Raw genomic sequence first — 15447 nt, 5'->3', positions numbered from 1 at the left:
ACACCCTGAAAGGAGTGTTAGAAGAGCAATGCTTATTGTAAAATTGCAATTGGAGTGAATCCACCCTCCCCTGTGCATGCAGCTGTTCATTACACAATACTTTGGTGTCAGCAATGAATCTGGCTTCAGAAGGCCTAACCTCTTCCCTGTCCATGTCATCTCACCTTTCTGCCTCAAATTTTTATCTTCTCGGTTGTGTCACTGCGACTGCTTGGGGGACTGCACTGTGAGCTGGCTCACGAAAAAGGATTTGGGTTGAAAACCAACGTCTTCTCCGTTTGCCCCAGCTAAACTTGTGGCAAAGCAAATACACCTCAAATACTTTTGCATAGCACATGCAAAATCATTGTATCAGGCAGCATGCACACAAAAAAATATTGCCCGTTTTCCCAACCAAGGTATGCCTACATGTGGAAAACATCATAATCTCTGGTTTCTGCATTGCTAGAGAAATACAAGCCAGAGAAAGTTCAGAGATGAATGAAAGTGATCAGGGAATTACCTTAGGAAAAATTTAGCAAAATAGTTGACTGGGGTTCATAAGACCAGGGTTTTATTTCTAGTTTTCTAATTGATCTTCAAGTCAAATATAAAGAAGGATATTTAGAAGTAAAGATCATGATACCTACACTATTGAATCATCTTCCAATACAAATGAACGAAAGACATGATGATATAAGGAACTAGTTTTAGGTGGACACAAGGTAAAATTCAAAGATCAAGGTTGTGTTGTGCTGGAAGGAATAAAGTAAAGGTAGCTGAGGCTGAAGGTCACCTCCGTTGTGCAACCAGGAACAAACACTGTTTATATGTTTCCAAATGTTTAATCTGTAAGCACCGAGGAACAGGGGCGCAGTACAGCAATGCCAGCAGCAACAACGCAGACCTCAAGCCAACTACAGAAGGAGAGGACGCCCTATTTAAGAGCTTCTCTGCTTTTTCTTTTACTTCTAAGTATCCCTCTCCCATCCAGCACCAAAACAGAAAGTTACCTTAACTTATACGATTAGCTAATAAGCACACAGTAGATGCTTTGTCTACTTGTTCACTTTAATTTAGAACAAAACAACTCTGTGCTGTACCTAAGTGATTATTGGATGTAAAGTGTGAAGGCTTCCATATCCACTGATCTGATAATGGTACATGTACCATCTTTCCCCCTTCTCAGTCCTCCTCCCCCACTATTCCCCCAGCAACAATGCTGAAAGAGACCTAAAACACCTGCATCTGTTTCCTCCCACACCCACAGAGTACGTACCCAAAATAGAATTCTTTTCTCCGCTTCAAAAAATCCAAAGTGACCTCTGTAAACAAACCCACAGAAAGAAGAGGACAGTAAATCCATGGTGAAGGTAGCCATCAAGCAGCAGAAGAAGGTTTGCCAGGCCAGCCTGATGTCCCAGAATGAAGACACTTCTTCTAACGTGAACAAGAGCCCGCCGATGGGGGCGCGAAATACTGAAGCTATCCCTGCGCCCGCGCCAGCCGTAATGAAACTGCGCCTGCAACAGGTAGAAGAGTCAAAATTTAGGTAATGGGGGAAATAAAAAACAGAACCAAAAAACCTCCATAAACATAATTTCCCGTCAAAGCTGGGTTTATGGGGCTGAATTTAAAGACCTGCTGGTTTATTTTGGGGTTGTTATAGTGCCTTGCACCTCTAGGATTTGAGTTCAGATCTGTCTTGACCTCTGGCCTTGACAAAACCCTCAATCCTCTAATGACGCATGGGGGACCACCGCACCATGCCAGCGAGCTGATGAACTAATGTCGACCAGGCTAACACCAGGCAGATGTGCCACTTCATAACCTGGAAGCAGCGCAATGACAGGGGTGAAATACTGCAGGGAAAAAAGATAAGGAAATTTGGGATTCACTAGAGAATGAGAGTACAGCCTGTAGGCTCAACATGACGCCTCAAGTCTATACATGTCGAAGAAATTCCCAGGGAATACATATCCTCATCTTCCTCCCCTGTAAAGGCATGGAGCTCACATACACCCCGAAGGGCAACTGTTGCTGTGAGCTGCACTGGGAGCTCAAATGGCAGAGATCTCCACTGCAAGCCAGTTCCAGTAAAGAAAAAAAAAAAAAAGAAAAAAAAAAGAAGAAAAAAATAATTATAGTGTTACAAAGGCAGGCATTAATGCACAGTCTTCCTTTATACTTTTATTATTATTTATTTTCCTACACACAACATAATTTTCTTTCCAAAGCACCCACTGCGTTATATGAAAATGACATCCTGCATCAGACAAACGTCACATTCTTAAGGAAGGCCACAGTGTGCAAAACAGAGGGAAGGATATAGAAAGAGGAAATAAAATTATGCTTGAATTCTGCCTTGGAAAATTAGATTCTAGTCCAGTTTTTGTGGGGGATACTGGGGTGATGTTGATACATACGATGCACTAATCACTAGTGCTCACCAGCTTCTAAAACTCGCATCCTCTGGATGTGCTACCGGAGACCTCAGGGATAATTTACAGAAATGCTGAGCATTCCGTACTAGCTGAAGTCAATAGGTATACAAAACACTTCAGTATTTTTAATATTAAGAAATGCCAAGTTCTCAGGGGAAAAAAAAAAAAACAAACAACAAAAAAACCCAAACAATGGATCAGAGTCATCTTCAAACATTAGGGGGCCCTTTTGACTTCTCTGTGGCATCCACAAATTTTATTAGTAGAAAGATGGGTGGCAATGAGAATAATTGACAGAAAATAAGGGAAAAGATTAGAGAGTTCATGTGTCAAAGCCCTTAACAAAGCCCACCAGTAAAGCTACAGAGGCTACTTCGTGTCTGATATTTCCCAACTCACAAACGCTGAATTAGACGCTCTTGTGCATGGATTTTTACTTACTTGTCTTATCTTTACAGTGACATTGTTTCCAGCAGCAGGGAACGCAAAAAGTACTGCACACGGCAGTAAAAGCTGGGCGAGCTTTGGTTGGACATCTCCAACTTCTTGTTCCGGTCAGTTGTATGTGCTACACGTCCCACTAGTAGTATTGACAATTAAACTGGATCCCTCTTCCCTCTTCCACATCTCTTACAGCTGCCTGATGGAGGGACGCCTTGAGGTCCTTCAACATCCTAATGCTTTGCTGAATTACTGCTCTGCCTATGACTGTACCTGGAGAAGGTACATCTCCTGAGCCTACTTAACTCCAAAAGATAGAGGGGCGGTGGGAATCTTTCATCCTGGTCTTTGTAAAGAAGCGAGGTCTCACTTAGACTGAAGTTTGTCTCTGCTGCTTACCGACAACCCTCTCTGGGCAGGGGACTTCCACACAACCTGTCTCTCCCAGGATGGCTCCTGACTGCAAGCTAAGGCTTCTTTCTAATTATACTATAACTGGATCCTGCAGAGAAAAACAGAAATTCTTGCTGCTCCTCTTACCGCAGTTGCTGATTTGTTCCATGACTAACATTTTGTTTAACCAGCACGTCTCAGATTTATTTAAATGAGTGATCTTAAAAGGCTAAAGGCAAAGGAGACCCCGTATCTTCCCTTTGGTGTTTTTTGATTTTCTTTTAAGCTACAGATAGTTCACAGTGGCTGTTCGTTTGAATTCTTTGTATTTCTTTAGGAAATTAACACACAAGAGTCTTTCTTTTCTTCCTTGCTTTAGGGAAAAAAAAAAACAAACGTATTGTATAGGGGTTTTGTATGTCAACATGACAATAAATACCCTCCAGAAGACATAAACTGGTTTGTAATTTCTTTTTCTGGAAATTAATCTCATTAATTTCCGTAGAACTGTTCACAAGAGAGAGCTTACCGCAGTTATTGCACAGACATGCATAAGCAGAGAAGAGACAGATTGAAAAAGTGTCACAAACAATTTCCTTTTTCAAAACTAGAAAAACAAACCAAGGGCCTCTGTGCACATTGTGCAATCCTCATCGTCTCTTTTTTCCTGGGCCAGCATCATTAATTTGAGGATAAAGCCCATGTGTAAAAATCCTGCATTTTTCTCCCTCCTTATACAACCCAGAATGCAATGGGAAAAGGTCTTCAGAATTAATGTATTATTTCACAAGCATTCAATAAAACAACTTGTGAACCTTCTTTTAATTAAAGAACTTTAAAGCTGCTTAATTAAACAACTTCCTTTTAATTAGAGTAGGTGGCTTCTTCCCCTGTTCCAAAGTGACAAGCAGCAGAAAGGCTGAATGATTGCTGCTGCAGCAGCATCTTTGTTTCCCTTCCAGACGCAACGGGCACATCAGCAACCTGCCGGACACCCCCAGGGCACCGAGGGTGGGCAGCGGGGTGGCCCCCGCAGCGCCCCACAGCTCTGCCCATCACTTACTTATCAGCTGAATTCCGAAATCTGGTGAAGATGGGGAGGTGGATGCCAAGGGTGTCTGACTGCAGCTGGCTCAGGCCACAACCCAGGAGAGCACTGAAAGTGATGTTGTATAATTGAGAGCACTCTTTTGGTAAATTATTCATAAATCAGCCAGGGTTTAAAGGCAGGGGAGGACAGAGCCTTAGTCGGCATGCAGCAGCAAAGCTAGCTTGGTTTCAACAGATTTAAACATGGAAAATGTTGAACGTGTCTTTTAAATATGCAAAGTCCCGTTGATATAAAGCAGAAGGCTAGTAAAGACTTTCAGATTCTTGACTGAAAGACTTAAATGTCTCTTTTGCAAGGAGTGTTGTGATGATAGACCATGAAATGCCCTTTGAAGAACTGCATGTTAATGTCTGCCCAAGTGCAGTGACAACATCAGACTATAGCCCGTTGTTTCAATCATCTGTTCCCAGGTTAATGACCACGGCACACAGAACAGTCACACTTCTAACAGATGTGTAACGATTTAAACTATTACAGCGTGTTCCCAGGCAGCACTTCAAACTGCATTTAAATGGGAAGGGGGAAATCCAAACCCTTAGTGAAATGAAAAATCTATTCATGGTATAATCTTGGAAGACTTTTCTACAAGACTTAAATTAGGACACTTAGCGAATCTCTTGGAGGCTTTTAGCTACTTACGTGTGTTTATGTTTAATAAAAATGGTGGAGGGTTCCAGATAAATTAAATTAAACTAGCCCTTAATTCCTATGTTTTGAAAAGGCATCATGTTAATACTGTGCTGACTTTCTTCATGGAAATGTGATTCAATTCTTTGGCTCACACATCTCTGTTACCAACCCAACACAAAAGAAAAAAAAAAAATAAATCACAGCTGCAGTCTCTGAGCTCCCGGAGACGAATGTCTGAAAGCGAAGAAAACAAAAGAAACCTAAAGGGAGAGTTAAACCTTGGTAATCATTGTCTGGAAGGTTTGTGGCTGCTTCTGACTAACCATGCACTCCTATTTTTGAATATCTGAGTCATCCCTGAGGCTGCTGCACCTCTGTGCAAATAAATAAATAAATATAAACCCACGGAGTAATAGAAAATATGCAAGGGTGGTGGGGACGAGGATAGGTTTGGTCAGGGTGGTGAAGAGGAAGGGAACAAGCCTCAGGGATGAATACTTTCCAAAACCAAAAGGGATCAGAAATAAAACAGTAAACCAGCCAACAAATGATCTATATGATATTAGCAGAGACCAATTTTACCATCCCTACTCAAGATACAGTTTAATAATGGTAATAAAGTGCAGTAGGATTCTCCTCTAAACAGTGAATAAAGAAATTATGTCACTTACCAAAACAGAAAAGCCCAAAATCTGGTCTGCAGTTACTAAGTTTGGCTGTATTGCAAAATAGTAAATTTTAAGAACCGCTCTGACCTACAGAGCAGGACTGGGCAATCCTCCTCTCCCCTTCTCACAAGGCCCTGGACCACCACAGGATGATGGGGATTCTCTGACTTTGTATAGAGCAAGCGGGGGGAATAAAAACATTATCCTTCAAAAAGACTATAAAGTCTACTTTTCCCTTCCTAGAATCATAGTACTGCACTACTGCATGAACAACAAGCAGCTCCAGCCTGACTTGCCATCGTCTGCAGGGCGTGCAAAGCAGAGCCTGGTTTGCCCCATCCCTGGAAGTGTTCAAGGCCAGGCTGGATGAGGCTTTGAGCAGCCTGGTCTAGTGGGAGGTGTCCCTGCCCATGGCAGGGGGTTGGAATTAGGTGATCTTTAAAGTCCCTCCAACCCCAACCATTCTGTGATTCTGTGGTCACCCTTAGCTGACGCCAGCAGCTGCCGTGTTTGCAAGCTGGAAACAGGAACCCCCAGGTCCTGGCTGTCCATCACTGGCCACCTCGCACAGTCACTTACAGCATTTCTGCAGGTGGCTGTAAAATTTTCACCCCTTTCGTGCGCAGCCCCTTGAGACTGGCTTTGGTTTTATACAGACTTTGCATAGGTAAAAGCGGTTACATGAGATGCAAAGCAGCCGGCAGGCCATAGCTGCAGGACAGGTTGCTTTTCAGAAACGAAACTGTCTGCAGTTGTCCAGATAACTGCTTGCTGAGCCTCGCAAGGAATCATATTAGGGAACCAAACTTGTATTTAAAACACACAGCAAAAAACCTTTTGTCTTCACTGCATGGCATGAATAGTTGTGCTAATGCAAAGGAGGGGACAAGCACAGGTGCAAAGAGCTCCCAATGCAGGGTATTTTTTAAGCCAGTGCTGCCACCAAGACAGACATTGCAAACCCATCCCCTCAGCCTGTTAGCTTTAACTTTTGTCTGCCATTTCTTACCCCAAATGGATCATGGGACCTTCTGGCCCGCAGAAGAGCCCAGAGGCTACAGCCAGCACGCACGAGACAAACGTCCCTAAAAAGGTCTTGATGTTAAAAAGATGTCGAATAGAAGTGCCGTTCAAATACCCGATGATTTCTGGCAAGCCAGACGGTGAACCTGCTGGGCAAATGAACTGCAAAGGAAATAAAGAGGGGGGAAAAAAAAAAAAAAGGAGAAAGAGTCAACAATCGTCAGATGTTGTGTTAGATGCGTCTATTGACACAGTTTTTAAGTCCAGCCCTCACCTTGCTCTGTTCATGAACAAACTTTCCCAGAATTAACAGATGACTTAGACACAGATGTAACTTCTGTCAACACACAAAAATTCAAGCTCCCAATAGCATATTGGGGGTAATGAGAGAAGAAAAGGACTGATGAGGGTCCCTGCCCCATCCCCCCAGTGCCTGAAGCCCACCAGCCTCTTGCCTTTGCACCGGCTGTCTCTGCAGGGCAGGGTGTGCGTGGGAACCTGCATCATTTGTCCAGGCAGTTCAGACTTTAGACAGCTTAAAACTGGTCAGTTATCACCCATATAACAGCAAACTCCCTTTTCCTACTCTTGCTGGATTTTGGGCTAAGTTCAGGAAAACATTCACTTTTTCTCTCACCTAGGCTGTTAATTGCCTGTCTGTAATTGAATTGAACACAGCAGGACAGTAAATGACAGAAAGGCTCCATGTTTTAGCCTTGCTGCCTCGTAAAAGTACTGATCTGGGCTACAAGCGAGACCCCCACAGCACAGCTAAAAGATCAATCTAAACCCAACAGTAACTTTTATATGGACTGATACTCTTTGGCTTAGGCCCCTTCCAAACACCAAATTTTCACAAGTTACACCAGCTGCCACTTGTATTTATTTTACAAACACCACATGCTAAGTGTAAATTACATCGCCACCACGACTGATTTCACCCCAGACACTTTTATACAAGTTATGGGTGGCGGAATCCAGCTTTAGGCCGAAGGCCAAGAAAGACCTCTCCAATTGGGTTGTGTAATAGACAGTGTTTTTTAAATAAAATACTGAATTAACCAGTGTCTGGAAGAGCAAGAGATTTGGTTTATCACAGCGTTATAGGCTTGTTGCGTAGGAGATGTAACACTTACCAGCACTGAGCCTGAAGAGAGAACCACCATGGCCAGCCCAAACCCAAGCGCACACAGCCAGGTCATGTGGATGTTCCCGTCCTGTCCGGTCAACAAATACAGATTACTACATTGGCACCTGTAGACCCAGGTCCTGCTTCTCAATGATCTTTTGTCCCACAGATTTCTGCAGGCGCAAGGCGTACCATAGGGAAAAACCAAAACAAGCAGCGCAGGCTCAGTCCTCGGAAGGACGGGAGTGAGCAAGGGTAAGGTGAATGATGACTTCCAGAGTCAAGTCACGTCTTTTTTCCAGGACTTCCTGCCCATCTCTAAAAACACTATAAAGGATACATTGTCACCCATCAAGGCCCTTTTCAGGTCAGAAGCAGGGTCAAAGGACCCTAAGGACATGCACAAGAAAACACTAAATGGTGTCTTCGGGAGACATTTTGCCTGAAAGGAGGCTTCAAAGTCTTACATCAGTAATTACCTTTATGAATTTGCAGCTATTATTAGTGGACAGAACACATGTGGAGCAAGCTCTTTCCTGCTTTATTTTAATCAAAAGGACATCTCTCATACTTGGCCTTCTCCCCTTTAAAAAACATGTTTCAGTCTCCCTGGGTTTTTGGTTTGTTTGTTTGTGCTTGGGCTGACCACAGCCATGCCGTCTCCAGAACTCCTCAAGCTCCCACACGCTTTGCCGCCTTCCGCAGCGCTCAGCTGTGATTCATCGTGTGAGCAGGTCAAACGCATCCCTTGCATTTCTGAGGTCACGACGTTTCAGCTGGCCACAACAGCCTTCCCGGCAGCACATCCCATCACGGCTTTTCTAAGTGCCTCGTGCAGCGCAGCCAAACGGCAAAGGAAAGGGCACAAAAATGAGTTTTGCTCATCCGCAGCTGAAGGAGGCATTTAGATGCGAAGGTCTTCCAGGGCAGGAATTACGTGCTTGAACTGATGTCAGAGCCTTACCTCCTGTCCCTCTGTATTAGGTTAATACAATAGGACAAATTTTATAATGCAACAGGACCAACAGCGTGTGTAACAAGTCATGATGCCCTGGAGCCAAACTGTGGTTTCTTTCTATATATTCTTTATTTATACTTTAGTGTGTGTATATATACACATGCATGTATATGCATACAAATGCATATATACATGTATGCATGTGTATTAATCCACTGTTTATATATTTTATAAACATACACGTAGTTTGTATATAAGAAACCTCAGGGAAATAATATTCCAAGAGAATTATATATGCTTTCCTCATGGAAAACCTAAACTTTTTCATTTCTTGGATATTCCCTCTGACATATTCAGCCTCCATCTGTTCCACAGAATAAGTCTTCCCTTGCAGTTCTGTGAAGTGACTGAGATCTGTCCTTCAGCATTTGGCAGCATTATTCCATTATCTTGATTTCACAGGATAGTGGAGGATACATCCAAGTATCCTGGAGAGCCCAGAACTGGACACAGTACTTCAGACGCGCCCTCACCAGTGCTGAATAGAGGGTAAGGATCACCTCCTGTGATCTGCAAGCAACACTCCTCCCAGTGCAGCCCAGGAGGCTGTTGGCTGCATGGCAACATAATCATCTGGCCTACCAAGCACTGTTTCCTTCCAGTTTTGCTTTTGTCTGCAAGTTTGCTGAGGGTGCACTCTGTCCCACCACCCAGGTCATTGGTGAAGATATCCAACAGTGTTTGGCCGCAGTATTGACCCCTAAGGTACACCGTGGTGACCAACCTGCAGCTGGACTTTGTACCACTGATCATAATGCTTTGAGTGCAGCACTTCTGGCAGTTCTAAATCCATCTCACTGTTCACTTATCTAACCCATACATTATCAGTTTGCCTATGAGAATGTTATGGGAGACAGTGATGAAAGCCTCGCTGAAGCGAAGATAAACAACATCTACTGCTCCAATCATCTCATTGTAGAAGGTTGTTATCCACTGTAAATCCGTGCTGACTATGCCTAATCATCTTCTTGTCCTTCATACAGTTAGAAATGGTTTCCAGGATTATTTGCTGTACCACCTTCACAGAGGTTAAGATGAGGTTGACTGGCCAGTAGTTCCCTGGATCCTTCTTCTTGTCCTTCTTGAAGATAGGAGTGACACTGGCTTTCTCCAGTCCTCAGGAACCTCTCCTCAATTGTCATGACCTTTCAAAGATACTTGAGGCTGGCCTCACAATGACATCAACCAGCTCCCTCAGAGAAGGCATCAAATACCTTGGCCCTTTTTAAGTCCTTTGTCACCAAGTCCCCTACCCAGTTCAATAACAAGCCCATGTTTTCCCTAGTCTTGGTTTTGCTGATGATGTGCCTGTAGACACCTCCTTCCTTTCTTGTTGCCATTCAACATCCCTTATCAGATTCAACTCCAGGGGCACTTTAGCTTTCCTAATCCCATCCCTGCACACTCAGACAGTGTCTCTATATTCCTCCTAGGTCACCTGTCCCTGCTTCCACCTCTTGTGCGCTTCCTTTTTATGTTTCAGTTTTGTGAAGAGCTTCCTGCCACCTTTTACTTGATACGCTGCTCATTGGAATGGAGTGTTCTTCACCGTGGAGGAGATAATCCCTGCAAACCAACCAGCCCTCTTGGATGCCTATTCTTTCCAGGATGGTCTCCTCTGAGATTCTTCCCAGCAGATGCCTGAACAGACTAAAGTGCTCTCCTCAAGTCCAGAATTATGATCCTCGTTTTTGCCTTTTTCCACCTTATCTCAGGATTCTGCACACCACCATCTCATGGTCAACTGCTGCCCCCAACCTTCACATCCCTGACCAGTCTTTCCTTGTCTGTAAGCAGGAGGTCCAGCAGAGCATGTCCCCTCATTGGCTTCTCGATCATCTATCAGGAAGGTGTTATCAATGCACTCCAGAGTCCTTGTGGATTGCTTGTGCCCTGCTGTGTTGTTCTTCCAGCAGATACTGGGGTCGTTGGCTAAAGACCCCTGTGAGGACCTGGGCCAGTGACCATGAGACTTCTTCCAATTGTCTGAAGACAGCCTTGTCTAATTCTTCCTGAGCTGGCTGACTATAGCAAACACACACAACCACATCACACATGTTGGTGTGCCCTCTAACCCTGATCTGCAGGCTCTCTCAGCTGACTCATCTGCCCCAAGGCAGAGCTCCATCCATTCCCACTGCTTTTGCACAAAAAAGAGCAACTGCCCCTCCTAGCCATCCCAGTCTGTCCTTCCTAAAGAGCCTGCATCCAGCCACTCCAGTGCTCCAGCAGTGTCAGCTACCCCACCATATCTGTGCAGACAAGGAGCTCATCTGCCATGCTCCAGCCAAGAGGTCCCAGGCACTGCCTGCAGCCCCAAACCTGCAGAGCTGCACCATCCCTTGGGACGTTCCTCTGGGTTTTGGCCTCTGCTGAGTCACAAGTAATGTCTCCCCTGGGTGATGGGGACCATCTCCAGCAGCTCCTCACCACTGTTGCTGAGCACAAAAGCACTGCCAGTCCAGACCCTTGCCCCTTCTGCACAATTTCTGCATCTGCTGGCTGCATGCCACGCTTGATGGTTGGACAGGCTCCCCCCAGCAACAGCTGACAGGATACCTGACCCTCCCTGGACAGGATTCAGCAGGAACAAAAGCTCAAAGGCCCTTTCTCACAAGAAGCTCTTCAGTATTCATACAAACTACCATAGGTACTACAAACCAGGTGAAAATTTTACCACCTGGTTCTCTCTACGGGTGAGAAAAATAAGCAGTCCGGGCCAGATGCCTTAACATTTACATTGGTTTTAGCCATTCAGTGATTTTACCACCACCATCCCAATTATCACAGAGATAATGATAGTCATCAAGGAAAAATTAATCACTCCACTGCATTCTATTACAGCATTAGCAAAAGATAGCTGCCCCAGACATAGAAAGAAACAACATATCTGCCACCAGGTCCACAGTCACTAAGTGCCTTAAGAGAAACCTAATCCCTTCCCTTGGACATCAACAATACCTAAAGCAGCACGTGCCCCTTATGTACAAGGAGGAAGAGGAAAGCCACAATATTTTAAAGACCGCCTCCATCGATCTCATCACAAGAACACCATCAGATATTATATTGTACCTATAGGCTAAATTGTAGCAAAGGACACCAAAGCATGCCTACACCAAGCACCGCAGGAGATCTGATGTCCACACACACCTAGACAGGCAGCACCTCTAGTCAGTTAAAACTTGTGGATTTTCTAATAAACAAACACAGAAGAGGTCACTCTGACTTTCTCTTGCTCACCTGCAGGTAATTTTCCACCAGGTCCCATTTCAATTTGATGAGAGAGTCAATTATCTGATGAATAAAAAAACCCAGCATCCCAACAGCTGTTCCAATTAGCCCCATCAGCAGCCATCGATCCCACTCTTTTCTAGAAACAGGAAAACACAGTTACCTCTCAGCCTACAGGACAGGACTATTTGCCATGCTTCCTCTCACAAACAGCCAAGTTCCATTTTTAAAGCATTTTGCTTATTAACTGTCGCTGCATGAGCAAGAGGATGCTTTTGCCAATATCCCTCTAAAAAGTGTTCAACCAACGAAACTCTACCTTCAGGTGAAAGCCATTGCGATTTGGGAAAGCAACACGGTTCATTTTGGTTTTTTAATATATAAGTAGCAGTGCAATCTGCTTTCAGATGCTGACTGCTTGATGCCATCTCAGAATTCAATTATGTGATGCAGTAATTAACCATTCAATACAGCACTCAGAACTCACGTCAAAGTAATTCCTATTTTCTTGTACTGCAACTAATGCACTGAGCACCTATCATGTAAATGTGCAAACCTTTACATCTAGTTTCTGTCTTTCCTAAACTTATACTTCTAAGAATAATTGAGCACCAATTACAATTTCTGATTTATTTCTTGTATCTTCTAGGACTAGAGCACCCCTACTGAGAGTCAAACACCACTTTTCCTGCAGATTACACTAAGAGGCAGCGAATTTCACGAAAAGTCTCAGTAAGAGAACACTTCCTCAAACCTCTGCAAAATCTCTTCCTTTTAAGCTGCATACATTGAGCAGTTAATAACACTTTTTTTTTTTTGCATATTCAATAATTTTGCAAGAGCAAAGGCATAAGCACTTTCAAAAAATGCTTCTTCATCAAAGTTGCTTGCCATTTGGCCCCCTTCTACATTCTATTAAAGTATTTTCCCATCCACAGAAACAAAAAATAAAGTTTTCTTAATTCCTTCTGCTATCAGGCATCTCCCTGGATTGTCCAAATTACCCATCGTTTAGAGGCAACTTAACGGTATTTAAGGCAAATTTACCTGTATGTTTTCTCTTGTAGCCACTTCTTATAAACTTTACTGTGTGAAGGCAAATAATCCAAACTCTTATGGGCTATCGGGTGTTCCCTCTCCTCCTCCTTGCAGCGATAATATGCTGAAGTGCTCCTGCTGATGCTGCGCTGCCTCCTAAAATCCTGAGAATGAATCAAATCAGGCCCGTGATCTTCTCCCATCAACATCTCCTCTTCACCATTTTCCATGTGCGTCCTATGAGAAAAAAGCGATGACATTACAGCAGCCTCCAAGAATCTTTGGGATGCCGACAAAAGCGATGTGAGCCCAAGACCAGACTCCTTGAGACTGAAAGAGAGGAGAGTGGGAAACTGCATGAGGATGGAGCAGTTTTGGGGCAGAGATTGGCTGGCTTGTGTTTGGCCACACATAGACCCAGCACAGTCGAAGCAACAAAAACTTGTCTGAGCCAGAGCTCTCCGGTGAAAAAGTCACTCCAAGAACAGACCGACCACCGTAGCAAGATTATCGCCCCGGCTCCTTGCTGACTGCTCAGAGGACAAGGATGTTGAAGCCGTAGGGGCTTTGTCTGTTTTAAAGAGAAGATCACTTGCCGTGCTTTGTTCCGTCCAAAGATCTTGATCCACTAATCTAATCACACAATTTGATTAAATAAAACAAAATCTAGGTTGCAGTGACATTCATTTAAACCCCAAATTCTCAGTATCATATAGGCACCCTTAAAAAAACCTTATTCTCTAACACAATTTCCTTTGAATTTACATGTCAAATTTCTTTTTAGATAGATAAAAAAAAAAACAAACTCACTACGGCTTGCATACTTTACCCAAGGTAGTTTGCAAGTTGGCAATTCAATCAAAGTACAAAAAGACTGTCAAATATTTACTGTAAAGAAAAATTGGTAACATGCTGTGTGCTTGCCACCTCCAAGGTGTGTTTTTGGTTACGGAAGACAGAGCAGAGAAAGATTTCTGCTGCTCTCCACTTACCAGCATGTGGACCAATTTGGAAAGGTCTCATCTCAAATAACGAGGAAACAGAAATCGCTCCTGGTTGTCGGTCAGTGGGTACTAAGTGGCAAGAGAGAAAAAAAGATCTTTATATGAGCCACGTGCAAATTATCTGGAACCAAGCCTCTTGGAACCTATGGTTTTTGCAATGCTGAAAGTTTCTGTGTGGTCCACTGCTCACACTTCTCAAACGTAACGAAACACATCGTCGAGGCAATACTGCCCGGGGCAGGGGAGCACCTCCAGATCAGGATGTAGCAATGGCCTAAGTCCAGTTTCTTATACCATGACTCTGTTTTTTTTGCCAGCTCAATCAGGCATTTCATTCTAGAGATTTCAAAAGCGCTATGCAAATTCCAGACCTGATAACTCCGGCTTAAGAAAGAGGAGAAAGGGTTAAAGAAGAGAAGAAAAGCGGTCTAGGTGGAAACCAAAGACTTTACAAAAGAATTGCTGCTGGAAACTGTGCAAATGGCTACGAGTAACAGTAAATGCATTAGAAAAGTTAATGTTCCTGTCCTTACAGATGTAGGGAAAGAAATTGACCTTTGCCAGCAATACATCCGTAGAGGAGTTATCCGACAACAAACACACATTGTGTGATCAATTAAATCTCTCCAGTCAAAGGTGAACTGAGGAGGAATAGCCAGGTTCTGACTCTGACAGGTCCGATTTTGACCTTTTCTTAGCGAAAAGGTGCTAAGTGCTTTAGTAAACACAGCAGCTCAGACCTTAGTTTAGGGTTTAAGCACAAAAATTTTTTGAGATTAGACTGCTAATTTGTGCTTGTACAAAAGTGGGGTTTAACTAGTCCTATTCCAAGTTTAAAGCAGATCAAAGGAAAGCAGGGGCCAGATGAGAAAAGCAGACACCTGAGCAGAGCTCCTGGCTGGACCCCGCCACCGCTTCCTTCAGGGATGCCCAATCTGGCTACTGTGAGGTCTCCATTTAGCCCATTTCTTTATTTCTGGAACACAGGAATTTATGATTTCATTTTCTAGTTGCGTTAGATCAAACTTGTATACATTAATAGAAATGGGTATTACAGAGATGGCAGCATAAACAGAAATCCAAAGTCCACTGAACAATACAGAAAAGGGGGGAGAAAAACCCACTCTGCAACTAAAACTACCTTTCTAGGGGAAAGGGATGAGGCCAAGTCACACTGCCCACAGACAACACAGATATCCCTCATTCCACGTCACGATGATTTGTTATGCAAACAGGACCGCTGTTTTTCCTCAAACAGGAATACCGTTGCCATCCGTAAGAGCACACCTGAGCATTTGCTGTTGCTGTCTCTCGTTGCCAGAAGACCGAAGCTGACAA

At 43.7% G+C, this 15447-nt stretch overlaps 1 protein-coding gene across 1 annotated transcript in view; it reads right to left on the bottom strand.

The window, feature by feature from the left end:
* LOC141739534 (chloride channel protein C-like) overlaps nucleotides 1–13518 on the bottom strand; it is a 139680-nt gene extending 126162 nt beyond the window's left edge. Inside the window, exons 1-6 of the mRNA XM_074577000.1 lie at nucleotides 13115–13518; nucleotides 12077–12206; nucleotides 7826–7906; nucleotides 6676–6851; nucleotides 4321–4413; nucleotides 1259–1502 (exon numbers count right to left, since the gene is read on the bottom strand). Of these exons, the coding sequence (XP_074433101.1) occupies nucleotides 1259–1502; nucleotides 4321–4413; nucleotides 6676–6851; nucleotides 7826–7906; nucleotides 12077–12206; nucleotides 13115–13518 (1128 nt within the window). The remainder of the gene's footprint in view (nucleotides 1–1258; nucleotides 1503–4320; nucleotides 4414–6675; nucleotides 6852–7825; nucleotides 7907–12076; nucleotides 12207–13114) is intronic.
* Between the last annotated feature and the right edge of the window lie 1929 nt (nucleotides 13519–15447).

The sequence above is a fragment of the Larus michahellis genome, chromosome 2 (genome assembly GCF_964199755.1).
Source record: "Larus michahellis chromosome 2, bLarMic1.1, whole genome shotgun sequence".
NCBI classification, from domain to species: Eukaryota; Metazoa; Chordata; class Aves; order Charadriiformes; family Laridae; genus Larus; species Larus michahellis.
The sequence above is the reverse complement of the archived record's forward strand: the minus strand, read 5'-3'. Positions and strand labels throughout refer to the sequence as shown.